Below are 17,153 nucleotides of genomic sequence, written 5' to 3'. Positions count from 1 at the left end.
ATAATATATATATATATATATATATATATATATATATATATATATATATATATATATATATATATATATATATATATATATATATATATATATATATATATATATATATATATACAAACATCATTGAAGATATATGCCCATTTTGCATTAATGACTTTCTTTAATGAACACTCAACAAGTCTGAATTTATTAAACTCGTATTTATTTAAAACAATAGACATGGTAAGGCTAACAGCGCTGTTTCGGGAAGTCCATCTTCAGAGCCTGTAATTTGGTTGTTTCATTTACGGATTCGTTTATTAAAATTTCTTATATATCATTATAAACTTAATAGTTAATTTTGACAATTTTCCATATTCTTTCCACACATGTCTTCTTTTCACATTCAACTAACTTATTTACGTTTTATTTACATCATCCGATTTTAACAAATTTTCACTGAACTAAATTTCAGTATTAATTTATTTGTTTTAATATTTAATTTAATACTATTTTACTAACTTCTTATATACATTTATATTTTTAACCATAAATTTAATTTGTACATGTTTTGCATTGTTTTCACTAACAAAGGTTTCTCGTTATTTTCTTAATAATTTTATTACACATTTAATATGCATTCTAATTTTATAAAAATATTTCATGCTATTCTTATTTTCATAGGCTCTGAAGATGGACTTCCCGAAAAAGCGCTGTTAGCCTTACCATGTCTATTGTTTTAAATAAATACGAGTTTAATAAATTCAGACTTGTTGAGTGTTCATTAAAGAAAGTCATTAATGCAAAATGGGCATATATCTTCAATGATGTTTGTATTAAAGAAAACCTCGTTCCGAAATATATATATATATATATATATATATATTATTTTACCTAGTAGTTTAATAACAGAAAGCAGGAAGAAATAAAAGTGGCGGAATAGTAGCTGTAGAAACATGTAATGTAGTATTATTTATAATAAATGTAATAGTATTTATATTACTATTATTATATTCATATTAATATAAAATTTAAAAATATATTAGCGTAAGGGTTAGAGACGCCTGGTCGTGCTATTGCAATGACTTGGTTTGAATGGTTTGAATACAAAGAGATCCCCGCCTATCATATGCAACGTGTGTGTGATGTATGGTTTTCATGCGTGTTCATATACGTTGTGCATGTTTGTCGTTAAAACCTCTGAAGCAGATGCACAAGAGAGATTGACCTTTAACCTTTAAAAAAGATAAAATAATATATACTCATTTTAATCACATATCTGATAACAACTATAATGGATAATATCAATACAGCTAATAATGTAATTATTATTCTCAGAATCATAGACACTCATAATTTTTTCTCATTATTACTATCTTGCACATAAAATCATCAATCAAAAACTAGCTCCTCTAACGATCTAAACAAGAACCAACAATAACGGTTAACATGTGTAACAATTTGTAAATAATGAACAAAAAATTAAATGTACGGTTTGTCTTATGCTAAAGCGAACACAATTAAAATGGTGATGCTCCAATATGTATTCAGTTATTGATGTTCTGTAGTCCGTACCATGTATCCATCTAACTGTGTATCATTTATATGTATTTTAATTATTATATAACATACGATCTTTATCCAGTGTTAGATTTAAACGATTTGAAATCATTATTATATTTTACTTGGAATAATTGTACACAACACGTTGACCATACATTGAATGTATATTTATTAAAAAAAACCAGTTGTTTAACATGTTTCAACTTTTCTGATTACACAAAGATTAGTTTAAAACTAAAATTACACTAAATTATAATGTGATTGATGTTTTTTGTGTTCACTAATATGAACGAACGTACGATTCGATACCGTCATCCTAATACATACTCCATTTCTATTTTAGAAGTTCTGTGTTGTTTAATCCATATATATATATATATATATATATATATATATATATATATATATATATATATATATATATATATATATATACACATGCAGTACTAATTTGGATTCATTATCGCTCGGCGTTTAAAATTTTAAAAATTTCCAAAAATTTCCTTATGATCAGAAAAGGATTTGTTGCTGTTCACGTAGGTAATTGACCAGACGTTCATTTTATTTTTAAACTTTTATCCTAAATTATTTTGTATTCATTATTTTTTATAATTTTTTGTATTTAAGGCGCCGGCTATCATTCCCCTGCCAATGCCGACCTTTACAAGGGAGTTTGCGAAAAAGCTTGTCATCAGGTCGTTCTCTTAACACTTTTAACTTAATAATGTTCAACATGTGTATCTTAATTTTTCAATCAACCAATGGTTTTTAATTAATTAATAGATGCAAACTTTTAAGTCGTTAAACTTTTACAATAAGCCTGAAAAATCTTACTTTGATTGGCTCTCTTTTCTTTCAATCAACCAATGGTTTTTAATTTCATAAATTAAATAAAATGTTTGTCATCTACTTATTATTATTTGTAATATTTATGAGTAATTTATAATTGAATATGAATGTGTATTGTAGTCCATTTACTTACATTTATTTCTTTTTATGTGTACTAAACTAAACCTTTTAAAAAATTTTATTCAAAATTATAGGCCGTTCAGTTGCTAAATAAAGGACATAGTGCACTGGAAGCTGTTGTTGCTGCCATTGTTTCGTTGGAGGTTTGTTATTGAATCATAATAAAATTTTTTAAATAAATGAACGCAATAAAAAAAATTATATTATTTTGGTCAAATGTGTAAAAATTAATTGCGTATAACTAATTTTATAACTTGAAGAATTTTTGTTTGTTAAAAGCATATATATATATATACGGATAGATTTTTTGAAAATTTTCTTATTTACTAATGAGCATATAAATTAAAAGTTAAAATATCAACATACATTCATTCATACAATCACATTTGCACACATGCGTAAGTTCATATACACATACACTCACACACAGAAATATTTTAACACGCACACAAACATGCATACATATATGCAAATTATTTGCACAGGATTCCCAGTGTACAAATGCAGGCATCGGGTCCAATTTAACTATGGCAGGTACAGTAGAGTGTGATGCTAGCATTATGGATGGCAAGTCACTCCATTATGGAGCTGTTGGAGCTGTTTCTGGTACATACTTTTTTGTTAATTATAGTCAATTAATTATGGTGTAATTATTTATACTAATTTAATTATGACATAATTATTAGTAATTATTGAGTTTATTATGATGTATAATTAATTGTTAATTATATACACAGACAAACATATGCGCATAAATATATATTGTATATATGAGAAATGTAATTATATTATTAGGCATAATTTAATTATTAATCTTTTTATTTAATTTTCACTATTACGAGGTGTGAAAAACCCTATAAAAGTGGCAGAAAGTTTGATGAACCTGCAATTTCTGGGGGAGATGCCGCTGGGGAGGATAGCCCCATGGTTAGTTAGGGTTCCGTGTAAAAAATTTTTGTAACCGACATGCTTCCTTGTAATTTTTGTATATTTTTTGGTACTTTCTCAGTAAATTTTTGTAAAATATTGAAATTAATTTTTACAATTTTCAAACTAATTACTAACCACAATGATCATTTTAAATCAATCAATCAATCTTTGTTTTGCGTCCAGAGACCCGGTTTCCCGAGGTAGGACGTTTCCCGATTGATCATTTGATTAATTTCAATTGATTAACTACTAATACTAAACTGATTTAGTACACTAGTTGGACAAGGAGCTTACGAATGGGCCAAAGAACATGGACTATCAGTCATCATTGACAAAAATGAACTGATTACAGGTTGTCAATTCATTGCTAACTGTTACTTGATACTAACCAATTACAGTTACTAGATTTAGTTACTAGTTCACTAATTTGAATTATTAATTATTATTGTTGTTTGTATAAATTTTTGAGAAAAGTTTTTTTTTTATAGAAAATTCTCGAAAAACTTTTATAAAGAACAAAAGAAAGTTAGACCTGGTAAATGAGGAACTCATGAAGGCCCGTGTTTCTGGAGTTGGTTTTAAGACATCAAAACTCTATGATAACAGCAACAACAACAGTGACCGCAACAAAACCGTTAGGGCTACCAATAGAACACTGAAAAATGCCCAGACCAGTGATGTATTTGTTGATGAAATTGCGAGCAACGTTGAAATTAGTAGTGAAATTACCTTCGGGATTAATGCCAAATCAAACTTAGCCTATGATAACAGGGGCAATGGGGTAAGGGGGCGCATTCCAAAGTTCAATATTTTTTCTAAAAATAATCTGACGCAACAAAAGAGTAAATTGAAAAACATTAAAAATCAACATCAAACCAACGACTGTAACAACAACAACAGTGACAACATTCCTAACAGCATCGCTATCAACAACACAGATTCTGATGACACCAGCAAAAACAACTACAACGACAGCTGCAACAATAGCAGCAATGATGACAACAGGCGACAAGTAGACGTCAGGAATGATACGGTCGGAGCCATCTGTGTTGATGAAGATGGTCGCATTGTCAGTGCCGTGTCGAGTGGGGGCATCATACTGAAACACCCCGGAAGATTAGGGCAGGTTAGGGTTAGAGTCATTGAGATACTAATGTGATTAGGATGTTAATAATGATGATACTGATGTGGCCATGATGATGTGGGGAGATTATTAGAATGATAACGTGATAGAAAAACGCTTATAAGCATATAAATACATCTTACTCTTGAAAGATATTATATAATTTTAGTTGATCGACTGGATAGATTGATCAATGGATTCATTAATTGATTGATTGGTCAATTAATTGGCTGATTGATTGATTAATGGATTGATTGGTTGATTGATTGATGGGTGAATTGTTTGATTGATGGATGGATTGATGGATTGATTGATTGAAGGAAGGATTGATTGGTTAATTGATTCACGCAGGCAGCCATGTACGGTTGTGGATGCTGGGCAGAAAATGATGAGAATGGCCAGTGTGGGGCGGCTGCTAGCACATCAGGTTTGCTGTCTTTGGTAGCATGAATCATTGCCATTTATAACATAAATAATTAAATGAATTGATAACTAAATGAATAAAAAGATGACTAAATAAGCATAAACAAATAAATAAAGGTAAACAAACATAGACAAATTAATAAATAAAACTTCGTAAGGGTGTGGTGAACAGTTATCAAAGACGATGCTGGCCAAAGAATGTGTACTGACGTTGAAAGAATTCATCGTTGAAAAGAAAAAAAATAAAGTCAACAACAGTAATAACAATAACGACGATGAAGATGGTGGAGATAGTGATGACGATAGTGATAATGGAGATGGTCGTGAAAAACTTGGCTTGGCGGAGGCTGTCAATGAATGTTTCATGAAAAAATTTATCAGTAAGTTATTTTTTTGCGCGCTCTTATTTATATTTTAAAAATATCATTTACAAATAAATTAGTAAATTATAATAAATATAATAATGATATAATTGTAATTAACAAATTATATCACCCTCACTGCTTGCAGACTCTCCATTCCTCAAGCACGAGAGGCAACCTCTAGGTGGCGCACTTGTAGTAACGGTTGAAAAAGTTTTGCCGAAGCCGAAAGATTTCTGCAGCGACGACAGTAACGGCAACTGGCTACAAGCCTACCCATGGAATAAACTTCGAACGGTCGAAGGCGATATCGATGATGATGAGAGCTTCTTTATTATTGAGTTGATGTGGGCTCATACGACTGAAAGCATGTGCCTTGGTTACATGGGCACCGGTGACAAAAAAGCTAAGGTAAAAGTGGGCGAAGCTCGATGTGACTGGTTGATTGATTTAAACGTGCCTTTCGTATGAATGAACGTGTGGCATGATTTGATTTGTTGTTTCATCTCTCACCATTTGTTAGTAACATTATTGAAAGGGAGTGTCTAAATTTGATTGACAGGCTGTGTTATCTCGTTTGCCGGAGGGTCACCAGGTGGTCAAGTCACTGCCTGTTGGGGGTACATCGTACTACATGTAGCAGAGAAACCATCATCTTACTTGTCTTCATCTTTACCATTTTCATTGTTTTATAACATTACTTAGGCTTGCTCATAATGTTAACTCCGTTTTGCGTGTGCACGTATATGTATTTTCTATGGCTAGGCTGGATAAATTTTTAAAGAAATTTACTTTGGCCAGCACTCTGTAACATCAATTCCTCATGTGATTTGTGATTTTAATTACGTTCAAATAAGATTCCGTTCCGTATTTATTACGTAATTAACGAACATATTGCAAGCAACGCTTACGATCAACGAAAAAAAAATATATAAACGAAAAAAAAAATATATATATACATATTACACCGTCCTACCTCTAATCTTTCATTCATTTCTAAAGTCATTGAACAAGTTGTTATCAAACAATTGTTACAGCATTTAAACAAAAACAATTTGTTGCCAAAGAATCAATCCGGCTATCGTCAATATTTTTCCACGGGAACTGCACTCATTGATATTTTGTCCCAACTGTTCTCTTCAGTTAACAGTCAATGCGTTTCTTTTTTGGCATTACTTAATATGAGTGCTGCATTTGATTGTGTCGATCATACTCGTTTCATGTATAAACTCCACAAATTTTTTTCTCTCTGATTCAGTCTTATCGTGGTTCGCTTTCTATCTTTTAGGCCGCACCCAGCAGGTTTCTTTCAACAACACCCTCTCTGACACAAACAAACTATCATTTGGTGTCCCCCAGGGATCTGTGTTGGAACCTCTGTTGTTTCTTATGTACACTGCTGATGTTTTTGATGTCATTCAAAAATATGAGTTCAGCTCCCACGCCTTTGCTGATGATATTCAGTTATTGGTTTCTTGTCCTGTTGATTCGATTGATGCTTCTCTGAATGAACTGACTGATTGTCTCATCGAAATTGGATCTTGGATGAGTATGAATCAGTTAAAGTTAAATCAATCCAAAACACAAATATTACCGGTTGGTTCTTGGCAGCAGCTATCGAAGGTCAAAATTTCATCGATCAGTGTCGGCAATGACATCATTGAATTTTCCACATCTGTCCGTAGTCTTGGAGTTATTATTGACTCAAACCTAAAGATGGATTTACATATTAATAATTTAGTGAGGGTCTGCTCCAACCAACTCCGTTTATTACGCAATGTCAAAAAATCACTAAACACGTCTGTTCTTCAAAGCTTGGTTTTCTTTTTCGTCTTTTCCAGACTGGACTACTGCAATGGCCTTTTTTATGGTGTCACCAAAAGGTCTTTTTCAAAGCTTCAGTCAATACAGAATCGTGCGGCCAAGCTGGTTTTGGGTGGTTCGATCATGTTACGCCTATTTTGAATAGGTTGCCCTGGTTGAGGGTTGAAAAACGTGTTTCCTTGAAGTTGGCAGTTTTGATGTTTAAATGTGTCAATAACACAGCACCTCCCTATCTCATCGATAGATTGGAATCATACAAATCTCATTTTTCAAAATATTCCTTCCGATCAACCGAGCGCAATTTATTTTTTATCCCAACCACAAAGTTGGTGACGGGTTCCCGCAACTTTGCGGTTCTTGGCCCGATTGTTTGGAATGGTTTACCTCCATACTTACGTGACCCTAACCTATCATTTTTACAATTTCGAAGTCAACTTAAAACTTATTTATTTGCACAATGAATGTCCGCCTTATTTGTCTATGATTTAGAAGCGCTTTTGAGATTCAACAATAAAAAAGCGCTGTATATAAATTTCCGTAATAATAATATTTTATGTATGTGTGTGTGTGTGTGTGTGTGTGTTGATTTTACAAGTGATTACTACGTACAGATATTTATCCGATGGTGATGATACAGGACGAACGGCAGCGTTCATATTATACAATGTTTGTATTATTATATGAAGGCTAACAGATCATTAGCGGTTTAAATCCTCAAGTTAAAATATTTCATCTACACGAACACTACTCACACATACATATTTACACATTACACATTACATACATATGTATTTATATTCATTCATGTATGTATGCCTATATATGTCTAGTAGATAAACACTGTTTAATGTTTAATAATACGTGCATAGGATAGCTTTAACGCCTATAAAAAAAAGAAAAAAATTAGAGAAAAAATATTGCGAATAAAAATATTATGGATGTGTGTGTGTGTGTGTGTGTGTGTGTGTGCGTAAGAGCAAATTGAATTAGAGTAAATAAAATATATTTTATTTTATCACAAGTTATCTTCGACAAATAATTTAGGGGTGGTTGTAGTTACTGCAGCTGATGTCGTCAAAGTTGGCAATTTTGTTGTTGCCGCTGTTGTAGTAGTGGTTTCTGCTGTTGTTGTTGTTGAAAGTGTGATAGTAATAGTTGTTGTTGGTGTTGATTTTAACTTTGATAGTAAAGACGTTGATGTTTTCACCTGGTGAGAATGTACCAAAGAGTTGTTGGATGGTTGGTTTAGCTGCTGTTTTTGCTGTTGTTGCGCTAAATTGTTAACATTATTTTGCTGTTGTTGTTGTTGCTGCTGTTGTTGATGGTTTTTTGCATTAAGATTATCATTAAGGATTCCTTGCTGTTGTTGTTGTTGCTTGTTTTGTTGTTTGTTGCTTTGTTGCTGGTTCCCTTGCTGATGTTGTTGTTGCTGTTGGTTGTTGTGCTGTTGTTGTTTCAGTGGTTGCTGTTGTTGGTTGATTTGCAGCAGGTTTGTTTTTCCTTGCTGAAGCTTTTGATTGCTGAGTAGCTGTTGTGGTGGTTGTTGCTGTTTTAAATCATTCGATTTTTGTACCTTAATGTCACCAATTTTTTTATTGTCATCAATGATACTGCTGATGATTTTGCTGTCCTTTGGAATTTTTTGGCTCTTAACTTTCGTATTTTCGTTAATGTCAGCATTCATGTTTTTATCAATCTTACCGTTAATGTTTTTCCCATTAATGTCCTTGATGTTGATGTCATTTATATCGTTTAAATTATTATCTTCAATATTATTATTAATGTGATCAATGAGATTATTATTACTTTCCGCAATTGTATTTCCTAAATTATCGTCATTTGCGCCATTTTTGTTTAAGGTGCTATTATTTACACTGACTACACTGTCTTTGTTTTTCGGCTTGTCCAGTATTTGAGATGGAACCATCCTATCTGAATCTAGAGCCTTATCGACGATGACGTCATCAGATTTGATGACGCGCGTGTCGCCATTTTGGGATTTGTTTGCGATATGATGTTTTTGATCTTCGTCTTCGTTGTTGTTGTTACTGTAGAAATCCATCTGTTGTTCAACATTTTTGTTGTCAATAGGATTGTTATGGCTGTCCATACTTGCATTGGTACCTTGTAAGTTGACGACGTTATTATCGTCGTTACCGTCATTTCGTTTTATTTCCTTCCTATAGATGACGTCATGGTTGTTGTCTTTGTTGCTTTTCCTCGTAACGTCATCGACAGGATCTTAAAAGTCATTAAATGATAAATATTATTGATGATTTTTTGAAGGAAATAATTTTCGGTAAAAATTATTGATATAAATAATTTTACAAGTGGACAGAAATCAATAATAATAATAATAATAATAGTAACAACAATTATAAAAACTAAATAGTAATTGAACAATAATAACAAAACCATCTTTATTTGCAATCCCATGCAGCACGGGCTCACCATCGCCTTCCTTCTTAATGACATGAACTTTGCTGTTTCCTTTACCTTCATTGGCTACGGATTTAGTCACGTGATCAGCGTCCCCGTAGTTAACATCTTTACTCGTTTTCATAATCTTTGTTTCCTTCAATCCATCTCGATCGACATCATTATCTACTCTGTTAGTCTTTGTATCTTTCGATTCATCATTGACGTGTGGCTCAGCGGGTTGAGCATCCGGATCGACGGGTTGCTTGCCAGGGGCCACGGGTTCGATTCCTGGGTGGATTAATTCAGGTGGTAACGGTTGTTTCCCGGGCACAACTGCCGGAGGAGGGGGTTTTTTGGCAGAGTCCTCAGGGATTGGTTGAATTTGTTGAGGGTGGAGTGGTTGTTGTTGTTCGCGGTGGGGGTCTTTCTTATCGAGAAGGTCGACCACGTTGTGCGTCTCCATGTTCGTATCGGAGAGAGTGGCCAGGGTGCTGATGATGAGGATGGCGAATCCAACTAACAAGACTATCTGATGTTTGTTCGTTTTTTTTTTTTGTTATTGGGTGTTTGTTGTCTGTGAATATTCTGCTAATGTGTTTGTTTGTTGACTTGAATTTCAGTCTACATTGTCAATGATTTATGAATGTTGAGTACCAGAACAACACAACAGAAACCGCCACTAAACCGCAAAGCACAACAAAAGCAAACCTTGGCAATATATCTCGATCTCGTAACTCTGTCATCGGAGCTACTGTTCCTTAGATACATAACAGCAGGCAGTATGTAACATATCATCGAACCAAGGGTCGATCCAGTCAAGCCAAGGACAAACTCAACTGCAATAAGAATGAAAATAAGAATAATAAAACCACTACTATTACTACAGCTGCTAAAAATACAATTACAATTATAAAATTAATAACAATAATTTTTATTGATATTAAAACAGTATATACAAAATAAAAATGAAAAACCGAAATACGAAACAATATATCGACCAAACCGAAATACCGAAGCAAAATACCGAAACAAAGTACCGAAACGAAATATCGACCTTTAGGTACCAGTATTCCAGTTATGAGGGTACTAAGTACGATGCAACACGTCAAATACCTAAAATGATTCAGTGGTATATGCACAGTGCCACCGATGTTGTCGTGCAGATTCTGGACAACAAATTAATTGATTGATTAATTAGTAAATTAGAATAATAAATTGATCAATTTATTAATCAATCAATTAATTTATTAATTAAACAATTGAATGAAATGTGGCGTAATGAAAAGTGAAATTTGAAGCTCAGACACAAGCAGAAAACAGACTATATAAATGATGACAATGAAATTTAACCACATATCTAAAACCGTTTTATTATCATTTTATAATCAATACGTCACATTCTACGGCAATCCTTCACACACGCGCAAACACACACACACACACATAAGTTATAAAAGCAAAGATTAAGAATAAAATTTTTGACAAATTTTGAAGTTAACGCGCCAAACATTCGGCCGAAATTTGATATTGGACTTTGGCTATTCGGCCATTTTTAAAGTCCGAATTGACGAATATTGCAATTTTCATGTATGCCATCAATTTTTTTATTCTAGAACAATAATCGTTGATAATTATTAGCGAAATATTCGGATTTTTTTTTAAATCTTGCGCTTTTCATTCTAAAAAATAATTTTTTCTTTCGAAAATGTTCGAAAAATTCCTTCGGCTTAGGCGGATAGTGGATCGACTATTCGACCAAATACAAATAAAATGGCATATTTCGTTTTTTATCTACTAGAAACAAAGAATTAAAAATGATTGAAAGATCCAAAATGCTAGAGGTGTAAGCAACTAATTTTAATTATTATAACAACTATTATTACTACTACAACAACAGTTAAAGTTATTATTATTATTATAACTATAATTAATAACTAACTGAACAATAACTGTTATCAGTATTATTAGTAATAAACAACGATAATAAAATAATAATACTATCAGCATAGAATAGATAACGAAATGACGTCACGGGATAAATAAACGTAATGATGTCATCTAGGAAAATAATAATAAAAATAACAATGATAATAATAATAACAACAATAATAATAATTAAAATGAGTATGATGATGGTGATGATGACGAGGACTATAAAAATGATGATGATGATGATAATAATTATTACCTTATCTTCTTCGTCATAATCATCATCATCTTCCTCAACATCATCACTATTATCATTTACTAAACCCTAAAATTTGTTTAATGTATATAAACATGTATACAGTATTGTATGAATTCTACCAAACCGTTGACATTAATCAATTTAAGGTTTAAAACGTTAAACTTATTAACGCCAACAATTTTGTAGAATTCATATAATACTGTATAAAATAAAATATGGTCTCTTTCCAACATATACATGTATATATATATATATAATATATATATATATATATATATATATATATATATATACATATATTATTGGATTAAGACTGTAAGAAATGCAATTATTGATGGAAATCACAGCATGTTCGGCGTTAAACAGAAAGCTAACTTACGCGGAACATGCTGTGATTTTCATCAATAATTGTATATATATTAATATATATATATATTAGTAAATTTAAGCAAAATATTTCTGTATACATATTTTGTTGCATTTGATCAAAGCTATCAGGTTGTTGCGTTAATAATTAACGCTTTATAAGATTAAAACGTCAGCAAATGAATTAATTTTATAAAATGAGTCTTGAAAATTTGATTCCTGAAAATTTGATTCCTCACCGATTTGGATTACAAAGTCGATAGAAAATTCGTAAAACTTGAAAAACAATGATACCACTCTGAAAACTTCGATCGAGTTTAGCAAAATATGTATGGATGAAAAAAAAAAAATAATTAGCCTCCTACATATAACCGACAACATTTCATCGATTGTTTTTTAAATTCACAATCTCAATCATTTACTAGACCATTTTCATATTCTATACCGTCAGAGAAACAAAAATTTCTTACTAAATGTTATTATTTATAATTATTCTCTCTAGCTGTCATTTCATTTAGCTATAACTTCCAGGTACTTATATATTACGATCATCATCGTCGTCATCATCGTCGTCATCCTATATACCATATACATACTATAAGTTTCGTAAATATACAACAACAACAACAACACACGTTTAGACGACATTTTCCCCGAGATCGGGGGTTGCCGTTTGGCTACCTATGATGAAACCGAAATACCCCTCGACGCCATTTTGTCGGATACTGAGGGCCATTGTCACTTCTGTCATCATAAGTAATTTATTTGGCTAATTTTTACGCAGGACGCCCTGCCTTACGCAACCACAGTTATAAGCGGTGGGCCTAGCCTTTGATGATCCAACATCACTCACAAGGCAGTGAGGGTCAGTTTAATGTCATAACCAGGACAGTTTCGTAAATATCTATGTATCAAATCAGATGCAATCGTCAAAAAGATTATCATCGTCAAAAAGATTACCATCGTCATCGTCATAAAGAAACTGAACCAACTAAAACGCTTATGACGCTATCAGTCTTCCTCATCGTCGTCCTCACCATCGTCATCATTCATTCAAATGATTATCATCAATCCATAATTATAAATAAATATCTGGCATAACAATATCGCTAGCATAATTTTAACTAATAACAATTTTAGCCATCGTCATCATCTCCATTCATAACCGTCATCATCATCATCTTAATCATCATCATGGCCACTATAATCATCATCGTCACCGTAACGATCATCACCACCGTTGTCGTCGTCATCATCATCATCACCATCACCATCACCACCACCCTCATCATCATCATCATTATCATCATCATAACTATCACTATTATCATCATAGCTATCATTATCATCATCATTATCATCATCATCAATACAATCTTCATCATCATCTTCATCGTCCTTACTTTAGAGCAAAACAGAGTATAAAGACTGCATCTGCAGGGAAATATAACGAGAGGGAAGCTGAGAATGGTGCTGATGACAAAGCCCATCTTGATGAAACCAGCCAAGGTGGAGGTTGGGTAATTCATCAGCACATCTCCACTGATGTCAATGTCGTAGAACGTTACGTAGCCAAAGTACCCGACCTGTTGTGTTGTTACGTTGTTGCGTTGTGTGTGTATGTGTGCGTGTGAGTTTCAAACATGATGTTATGATGGTTCTATGGTGATTTCATGTTTTATGTGATGTGATAGCGATGTTATAAAGGTCAGATGGCAATCCAATGGCAAAGTTGTGGCGATTCTAAGGTAAATTTATGGGGATTCTAAGGTAAATTTATGGCGACCTGATGATAAGTTTATGGCGATCCAATAGTAAAATGATGACGGCTGATGATGTGAGTGAAAATGACTAACTAACCAGAAAATAGATGACAGACGAGAGTAGGACGGAATTCTTAACAATGGAGCAGACTTGTTTGAGTGATATGTCCGGGGCCGAGTGGTACACCAGAAATAACTGGCTACTCATCAGCGTGTTTAAGAATAATGATAATAATAGTATGGTATGTAAAAGCACACACATATACACACAAACGCACACACACACACACGCGCAAACACACATTGCACATTCCACTAACATTTGGCAAGCGTAAGAGAGTGCAAATATAGGCAGACTCTTAAAGAGACCATCAAAATCCCAATACTTAACTCTAGTTACAAATTCCCACGTTACTATGTGTGCTGACGATGACGATACTGCCTGTTGGTGGTTTCGTTTTAAAGGAAGACATCCAGACACTCAGACGGGAAGACATCCAAACAAATACTCATTCCGATAAACAAATACACACCCAGGTAAACAAATACACATCCAGACAAATGAACAGACGTAAAAGCAGACAAACAGACGTTAACATTTTCAGACGAAAAGATTTCCGGACGGACGGACATAACGAACCATAATAGAGAACAACATGTAGAATAGTAAAGACATGAGACTCAGGTTACTGATACTCTCTAGGTTTGATTTCATGCAGAGAGGCAGAATGACCAAGAGACCCAAACTCAATAGAAGTGTCGTTCTCAGTTGCGTCGAATTCTAAATAATAAATTATAATAAATTATAATAAATTATAATAATATCATCAACACCACATCACATCAACATCACACAATCGCATCACCATCTCCATCATTGCCATCATCATTGCACCCCAGCATCATCCTCATCATACCATCACATTATCACCAACAATTTCACCAACATTTCCACCAAACAATCAGAAGAAATAACAGCAAATAACAACAGACTTCAATGTTGAAGATGAGTGACAATAAAGCAGGGACGATATCACCGATTATGATGAAAAAAGCAACTAAGGTGCCCAACAATAAACCCATTGTGCTGAATGATGAGTGATTTTAATAATGATGATGATATATTGATAAAGAAGATGATATATTGATAATGATGATGACATATTGATAATGACAATGAAATAATGATAAAAATGAGGATATAGCCCTGATGATAGTGGTAACGATGATAATACTGAGATGATGAATGATAAGAAGTATGGAATAAAGATTATGTTAATGATTTAAGTAATGAAGTCTGTACTAAGAAGTTTTGTGAAATGTAGTTTAAATATGCAAGAACGTGTGCGTGCGTGCGCGCGCGCGCGTGTGTGTGTGACAGTGTGTGGTGTGACAACTTACCTTATCTCAACAGCTAACTTTCCACTCTGCCCAAATATGTAATAAGCTGTGGTTGAAAATGTAAAAAAAATGTACTATAATCATACAAAATAATGACAACTTTAAATTAAACTAAAGAGTAAATTTACCAAATAAAACTAACTGTTGTTATATTTAAACAATATTAATATGTGCTGGATCTAAAACAGATATTCAGTTCTAACAGTGATATAGAAAAAACTTCCAAAATTTAAACAAATTTATTAAATTGTGATTTTAAATTATAGAGATTTAATTAAAATTATATTAAAAGGAAAAATTATAATTATAACAATATAAATTACACAATAACAACAAGACTAAACCTAAAAATTCATAAGATCTCTTCTTGGTGAGGGTAGCAGTTTTGGTGAGCAGCAGACATGAGTCATATGCAAGCCAAGCTGAACCCAAAAGTAACGCAGTACCTAAGATGACACCACACTTTGAGGGAATTGAAAAGATCATTGATTTTTAAAGGGATTTATAATTAATTTTAATTAACTATAATTAGTTTGTAGTCAGAGTTAGACAGAGTCAGAGAGAGAAAGAGAGAGAGAGAGAGAGAGAGAGAGAGAGAGAGAGAGAGAAGTTGAGAGAGTGAGTTGAAAATTTTATAAGTACACTGCAACTGCAGTGATAATTTATTTAATTAATTGTGGCCTGACATGTGTGCATATAATAATACGACTATCATGTTTCTAAAAATTAAATTAATTGAATGAAATGTCAAAATAAACTGATAATTGTTATTTCCATTATTTATCTCCATTCTAATTTCTAAACTACTAGTGTAAATTTAAGAAATAACATACAATAATATAAAATTAAAACTAATTGTTAGTGGACCCTAACTTGCTGGAAGCAGAGAGGTAGAGCAAGGACGGACACGCCGATGATACTGTTTGCCAGATTGACAACGTGGGGCCACGTAGAATTTGTTGACCTGTTGCTACTGGGACTCATTATCTCATCACCAGATTCATTTGATTCGGCCAAAAGCTTATCATACATACAAAAACGCACAATAAAATAAAAACTATTGACTAATTACACCATCTACACCGAATCAGGGCATTTACATTCCATAGTTTTAGATCGATTTTCAAACTAAAGCAAAACAGAACTCCATGAAAACCCAAGACAATTTTCTTTAAATGTGAACTTAAATTTAAACGAAACTAAAATCCACGTAAATGCAATTCTATGGATCGCCGTCAACGCATTAAGCCAACAACCAACCAACCAACCAATCAATCAATCAATCAATCAATCAATCAATCAATCAATCAATCAATCAATCAATCAATCAATTAGCTTATAAAGCGCTATTTCCACGATGTTCAACAGCGCTCCTCAATGAATTTTGAAAACAGATGGGTCTTGAGATCAACTCTGAACTTCGCAAGTGATGGATCGATCGATAACATATAACTCCATGCATATTTCGCATCATTTATAATATTTGGTTTGTCTTTTTTGTCTGTTCTTGATGTGATTTATGTACCTTTATATATATATGCCCATTTTAAAATGAAATAACTTGCTTTTAGTAAAAAAAACCTGTGCTCGATCTGAAGCTTTAGTAATGTCAGTATTATTCCATTTTACATATTGCTTATGTATCAATACAATATGGCTGTCTGCGTGCACGATGAATCCAGTGTTCATTTTATATGTACAAACTGTACACAAGTGTAGGCATAACTTAAAGATGAAAATTATTAAAATAGTAATAATTACATAAATTATACACGATTTCGCTCATCATGATTGGCATCTTGTCGACTGTTCCTCAATTCTTACTATCCACATGTAGAAAC

At 32.7% G+C, this 17,153-nt stretch overlaps 2 protein-coding genes across 2 annotated transcripts; one reads left to right on the top strand and one right to left on the bottom strand.

Annotated features, from left to right (window-relative positions):
* The first annotated feature begins 1,998 nt into the window (after positions 1-1,998).
* On the top strand, positions 1,999-6,198 carry HELRODRAFT_188697 (hypothetical protein). Its single transcript, XM_009021577.1, has 12 exons — positions 1,999-2,082; positions 2,170-2,237; positions 2,586-2,654; positions 2,997-3,117; positions 3,354-3,438; positions 3,711-3,793; positions 3,930-4,567; positions 4,916-4,991; positions 5,146-5,367; positions 5,498-5,760; positions 5,912-6,137; positions 6,167-6,198. Exons 1-11 carry the CDS (start codon positions 2,049-2,051, stop codon positions 5,987-5,989), a joined length of 1,737 nt encoding a protein of 578 aa, XP_009019825.1. The 5' UTR covers positions 1,999-2,048; the 3' UTR covers positions 5,990-6,137; positions 6,167-6,198.
* Positions 6,199-8,213: 2,015 nt separating this feature from the next.
* Positions 8,214-17,001, bottom strand: HELRODRAFT_161682 (hypothetical protein; the record flags this gene model as incomplete). The annotated part of the gene is made up of 15 exons (XM_009021576.1): positions 8,214-8,295; positions 8,352-9,414; positions 9,625-10,123; positions 10,303-10,430; positions 10,649-10,760; positions 11,783-11,848; positions 13,552-13,734; positions 14,009-14,111; positions 14,232-14,353; positions 14,552-14,692; positions 14,905-14,998; positions 15,313-15,358; positions 15,657-15,774; positions 16,186-16,332; positions 16,894-17,001. 15 exons carry the CDS (start codon positions 16,999-17,001, stop codon positions 8,214-8,216), a joined length of 3,012 nt encoding a protein of 1,003 aa, XP_009019824.1.
* Positions 17,002-17,153: the final 152 nt, after the last annotated feature.

This window comes from Helobdella robusta (assembly GCF_000326865.2).
Source record: "Helobdella robusta unplaced genomic scaffold HELROscaffold_3, whole genome shotgun sequence".
Lineage (NCBI taxonomy): Eukaryota > Metazoa > Annelida > Clitellata > Rhynchobdellida > Glossiphoniidae > Helobdella > Helobdella robusta.
This window is presented reverse-complemented; position numbering and strand designations above follow the sequence as displayed.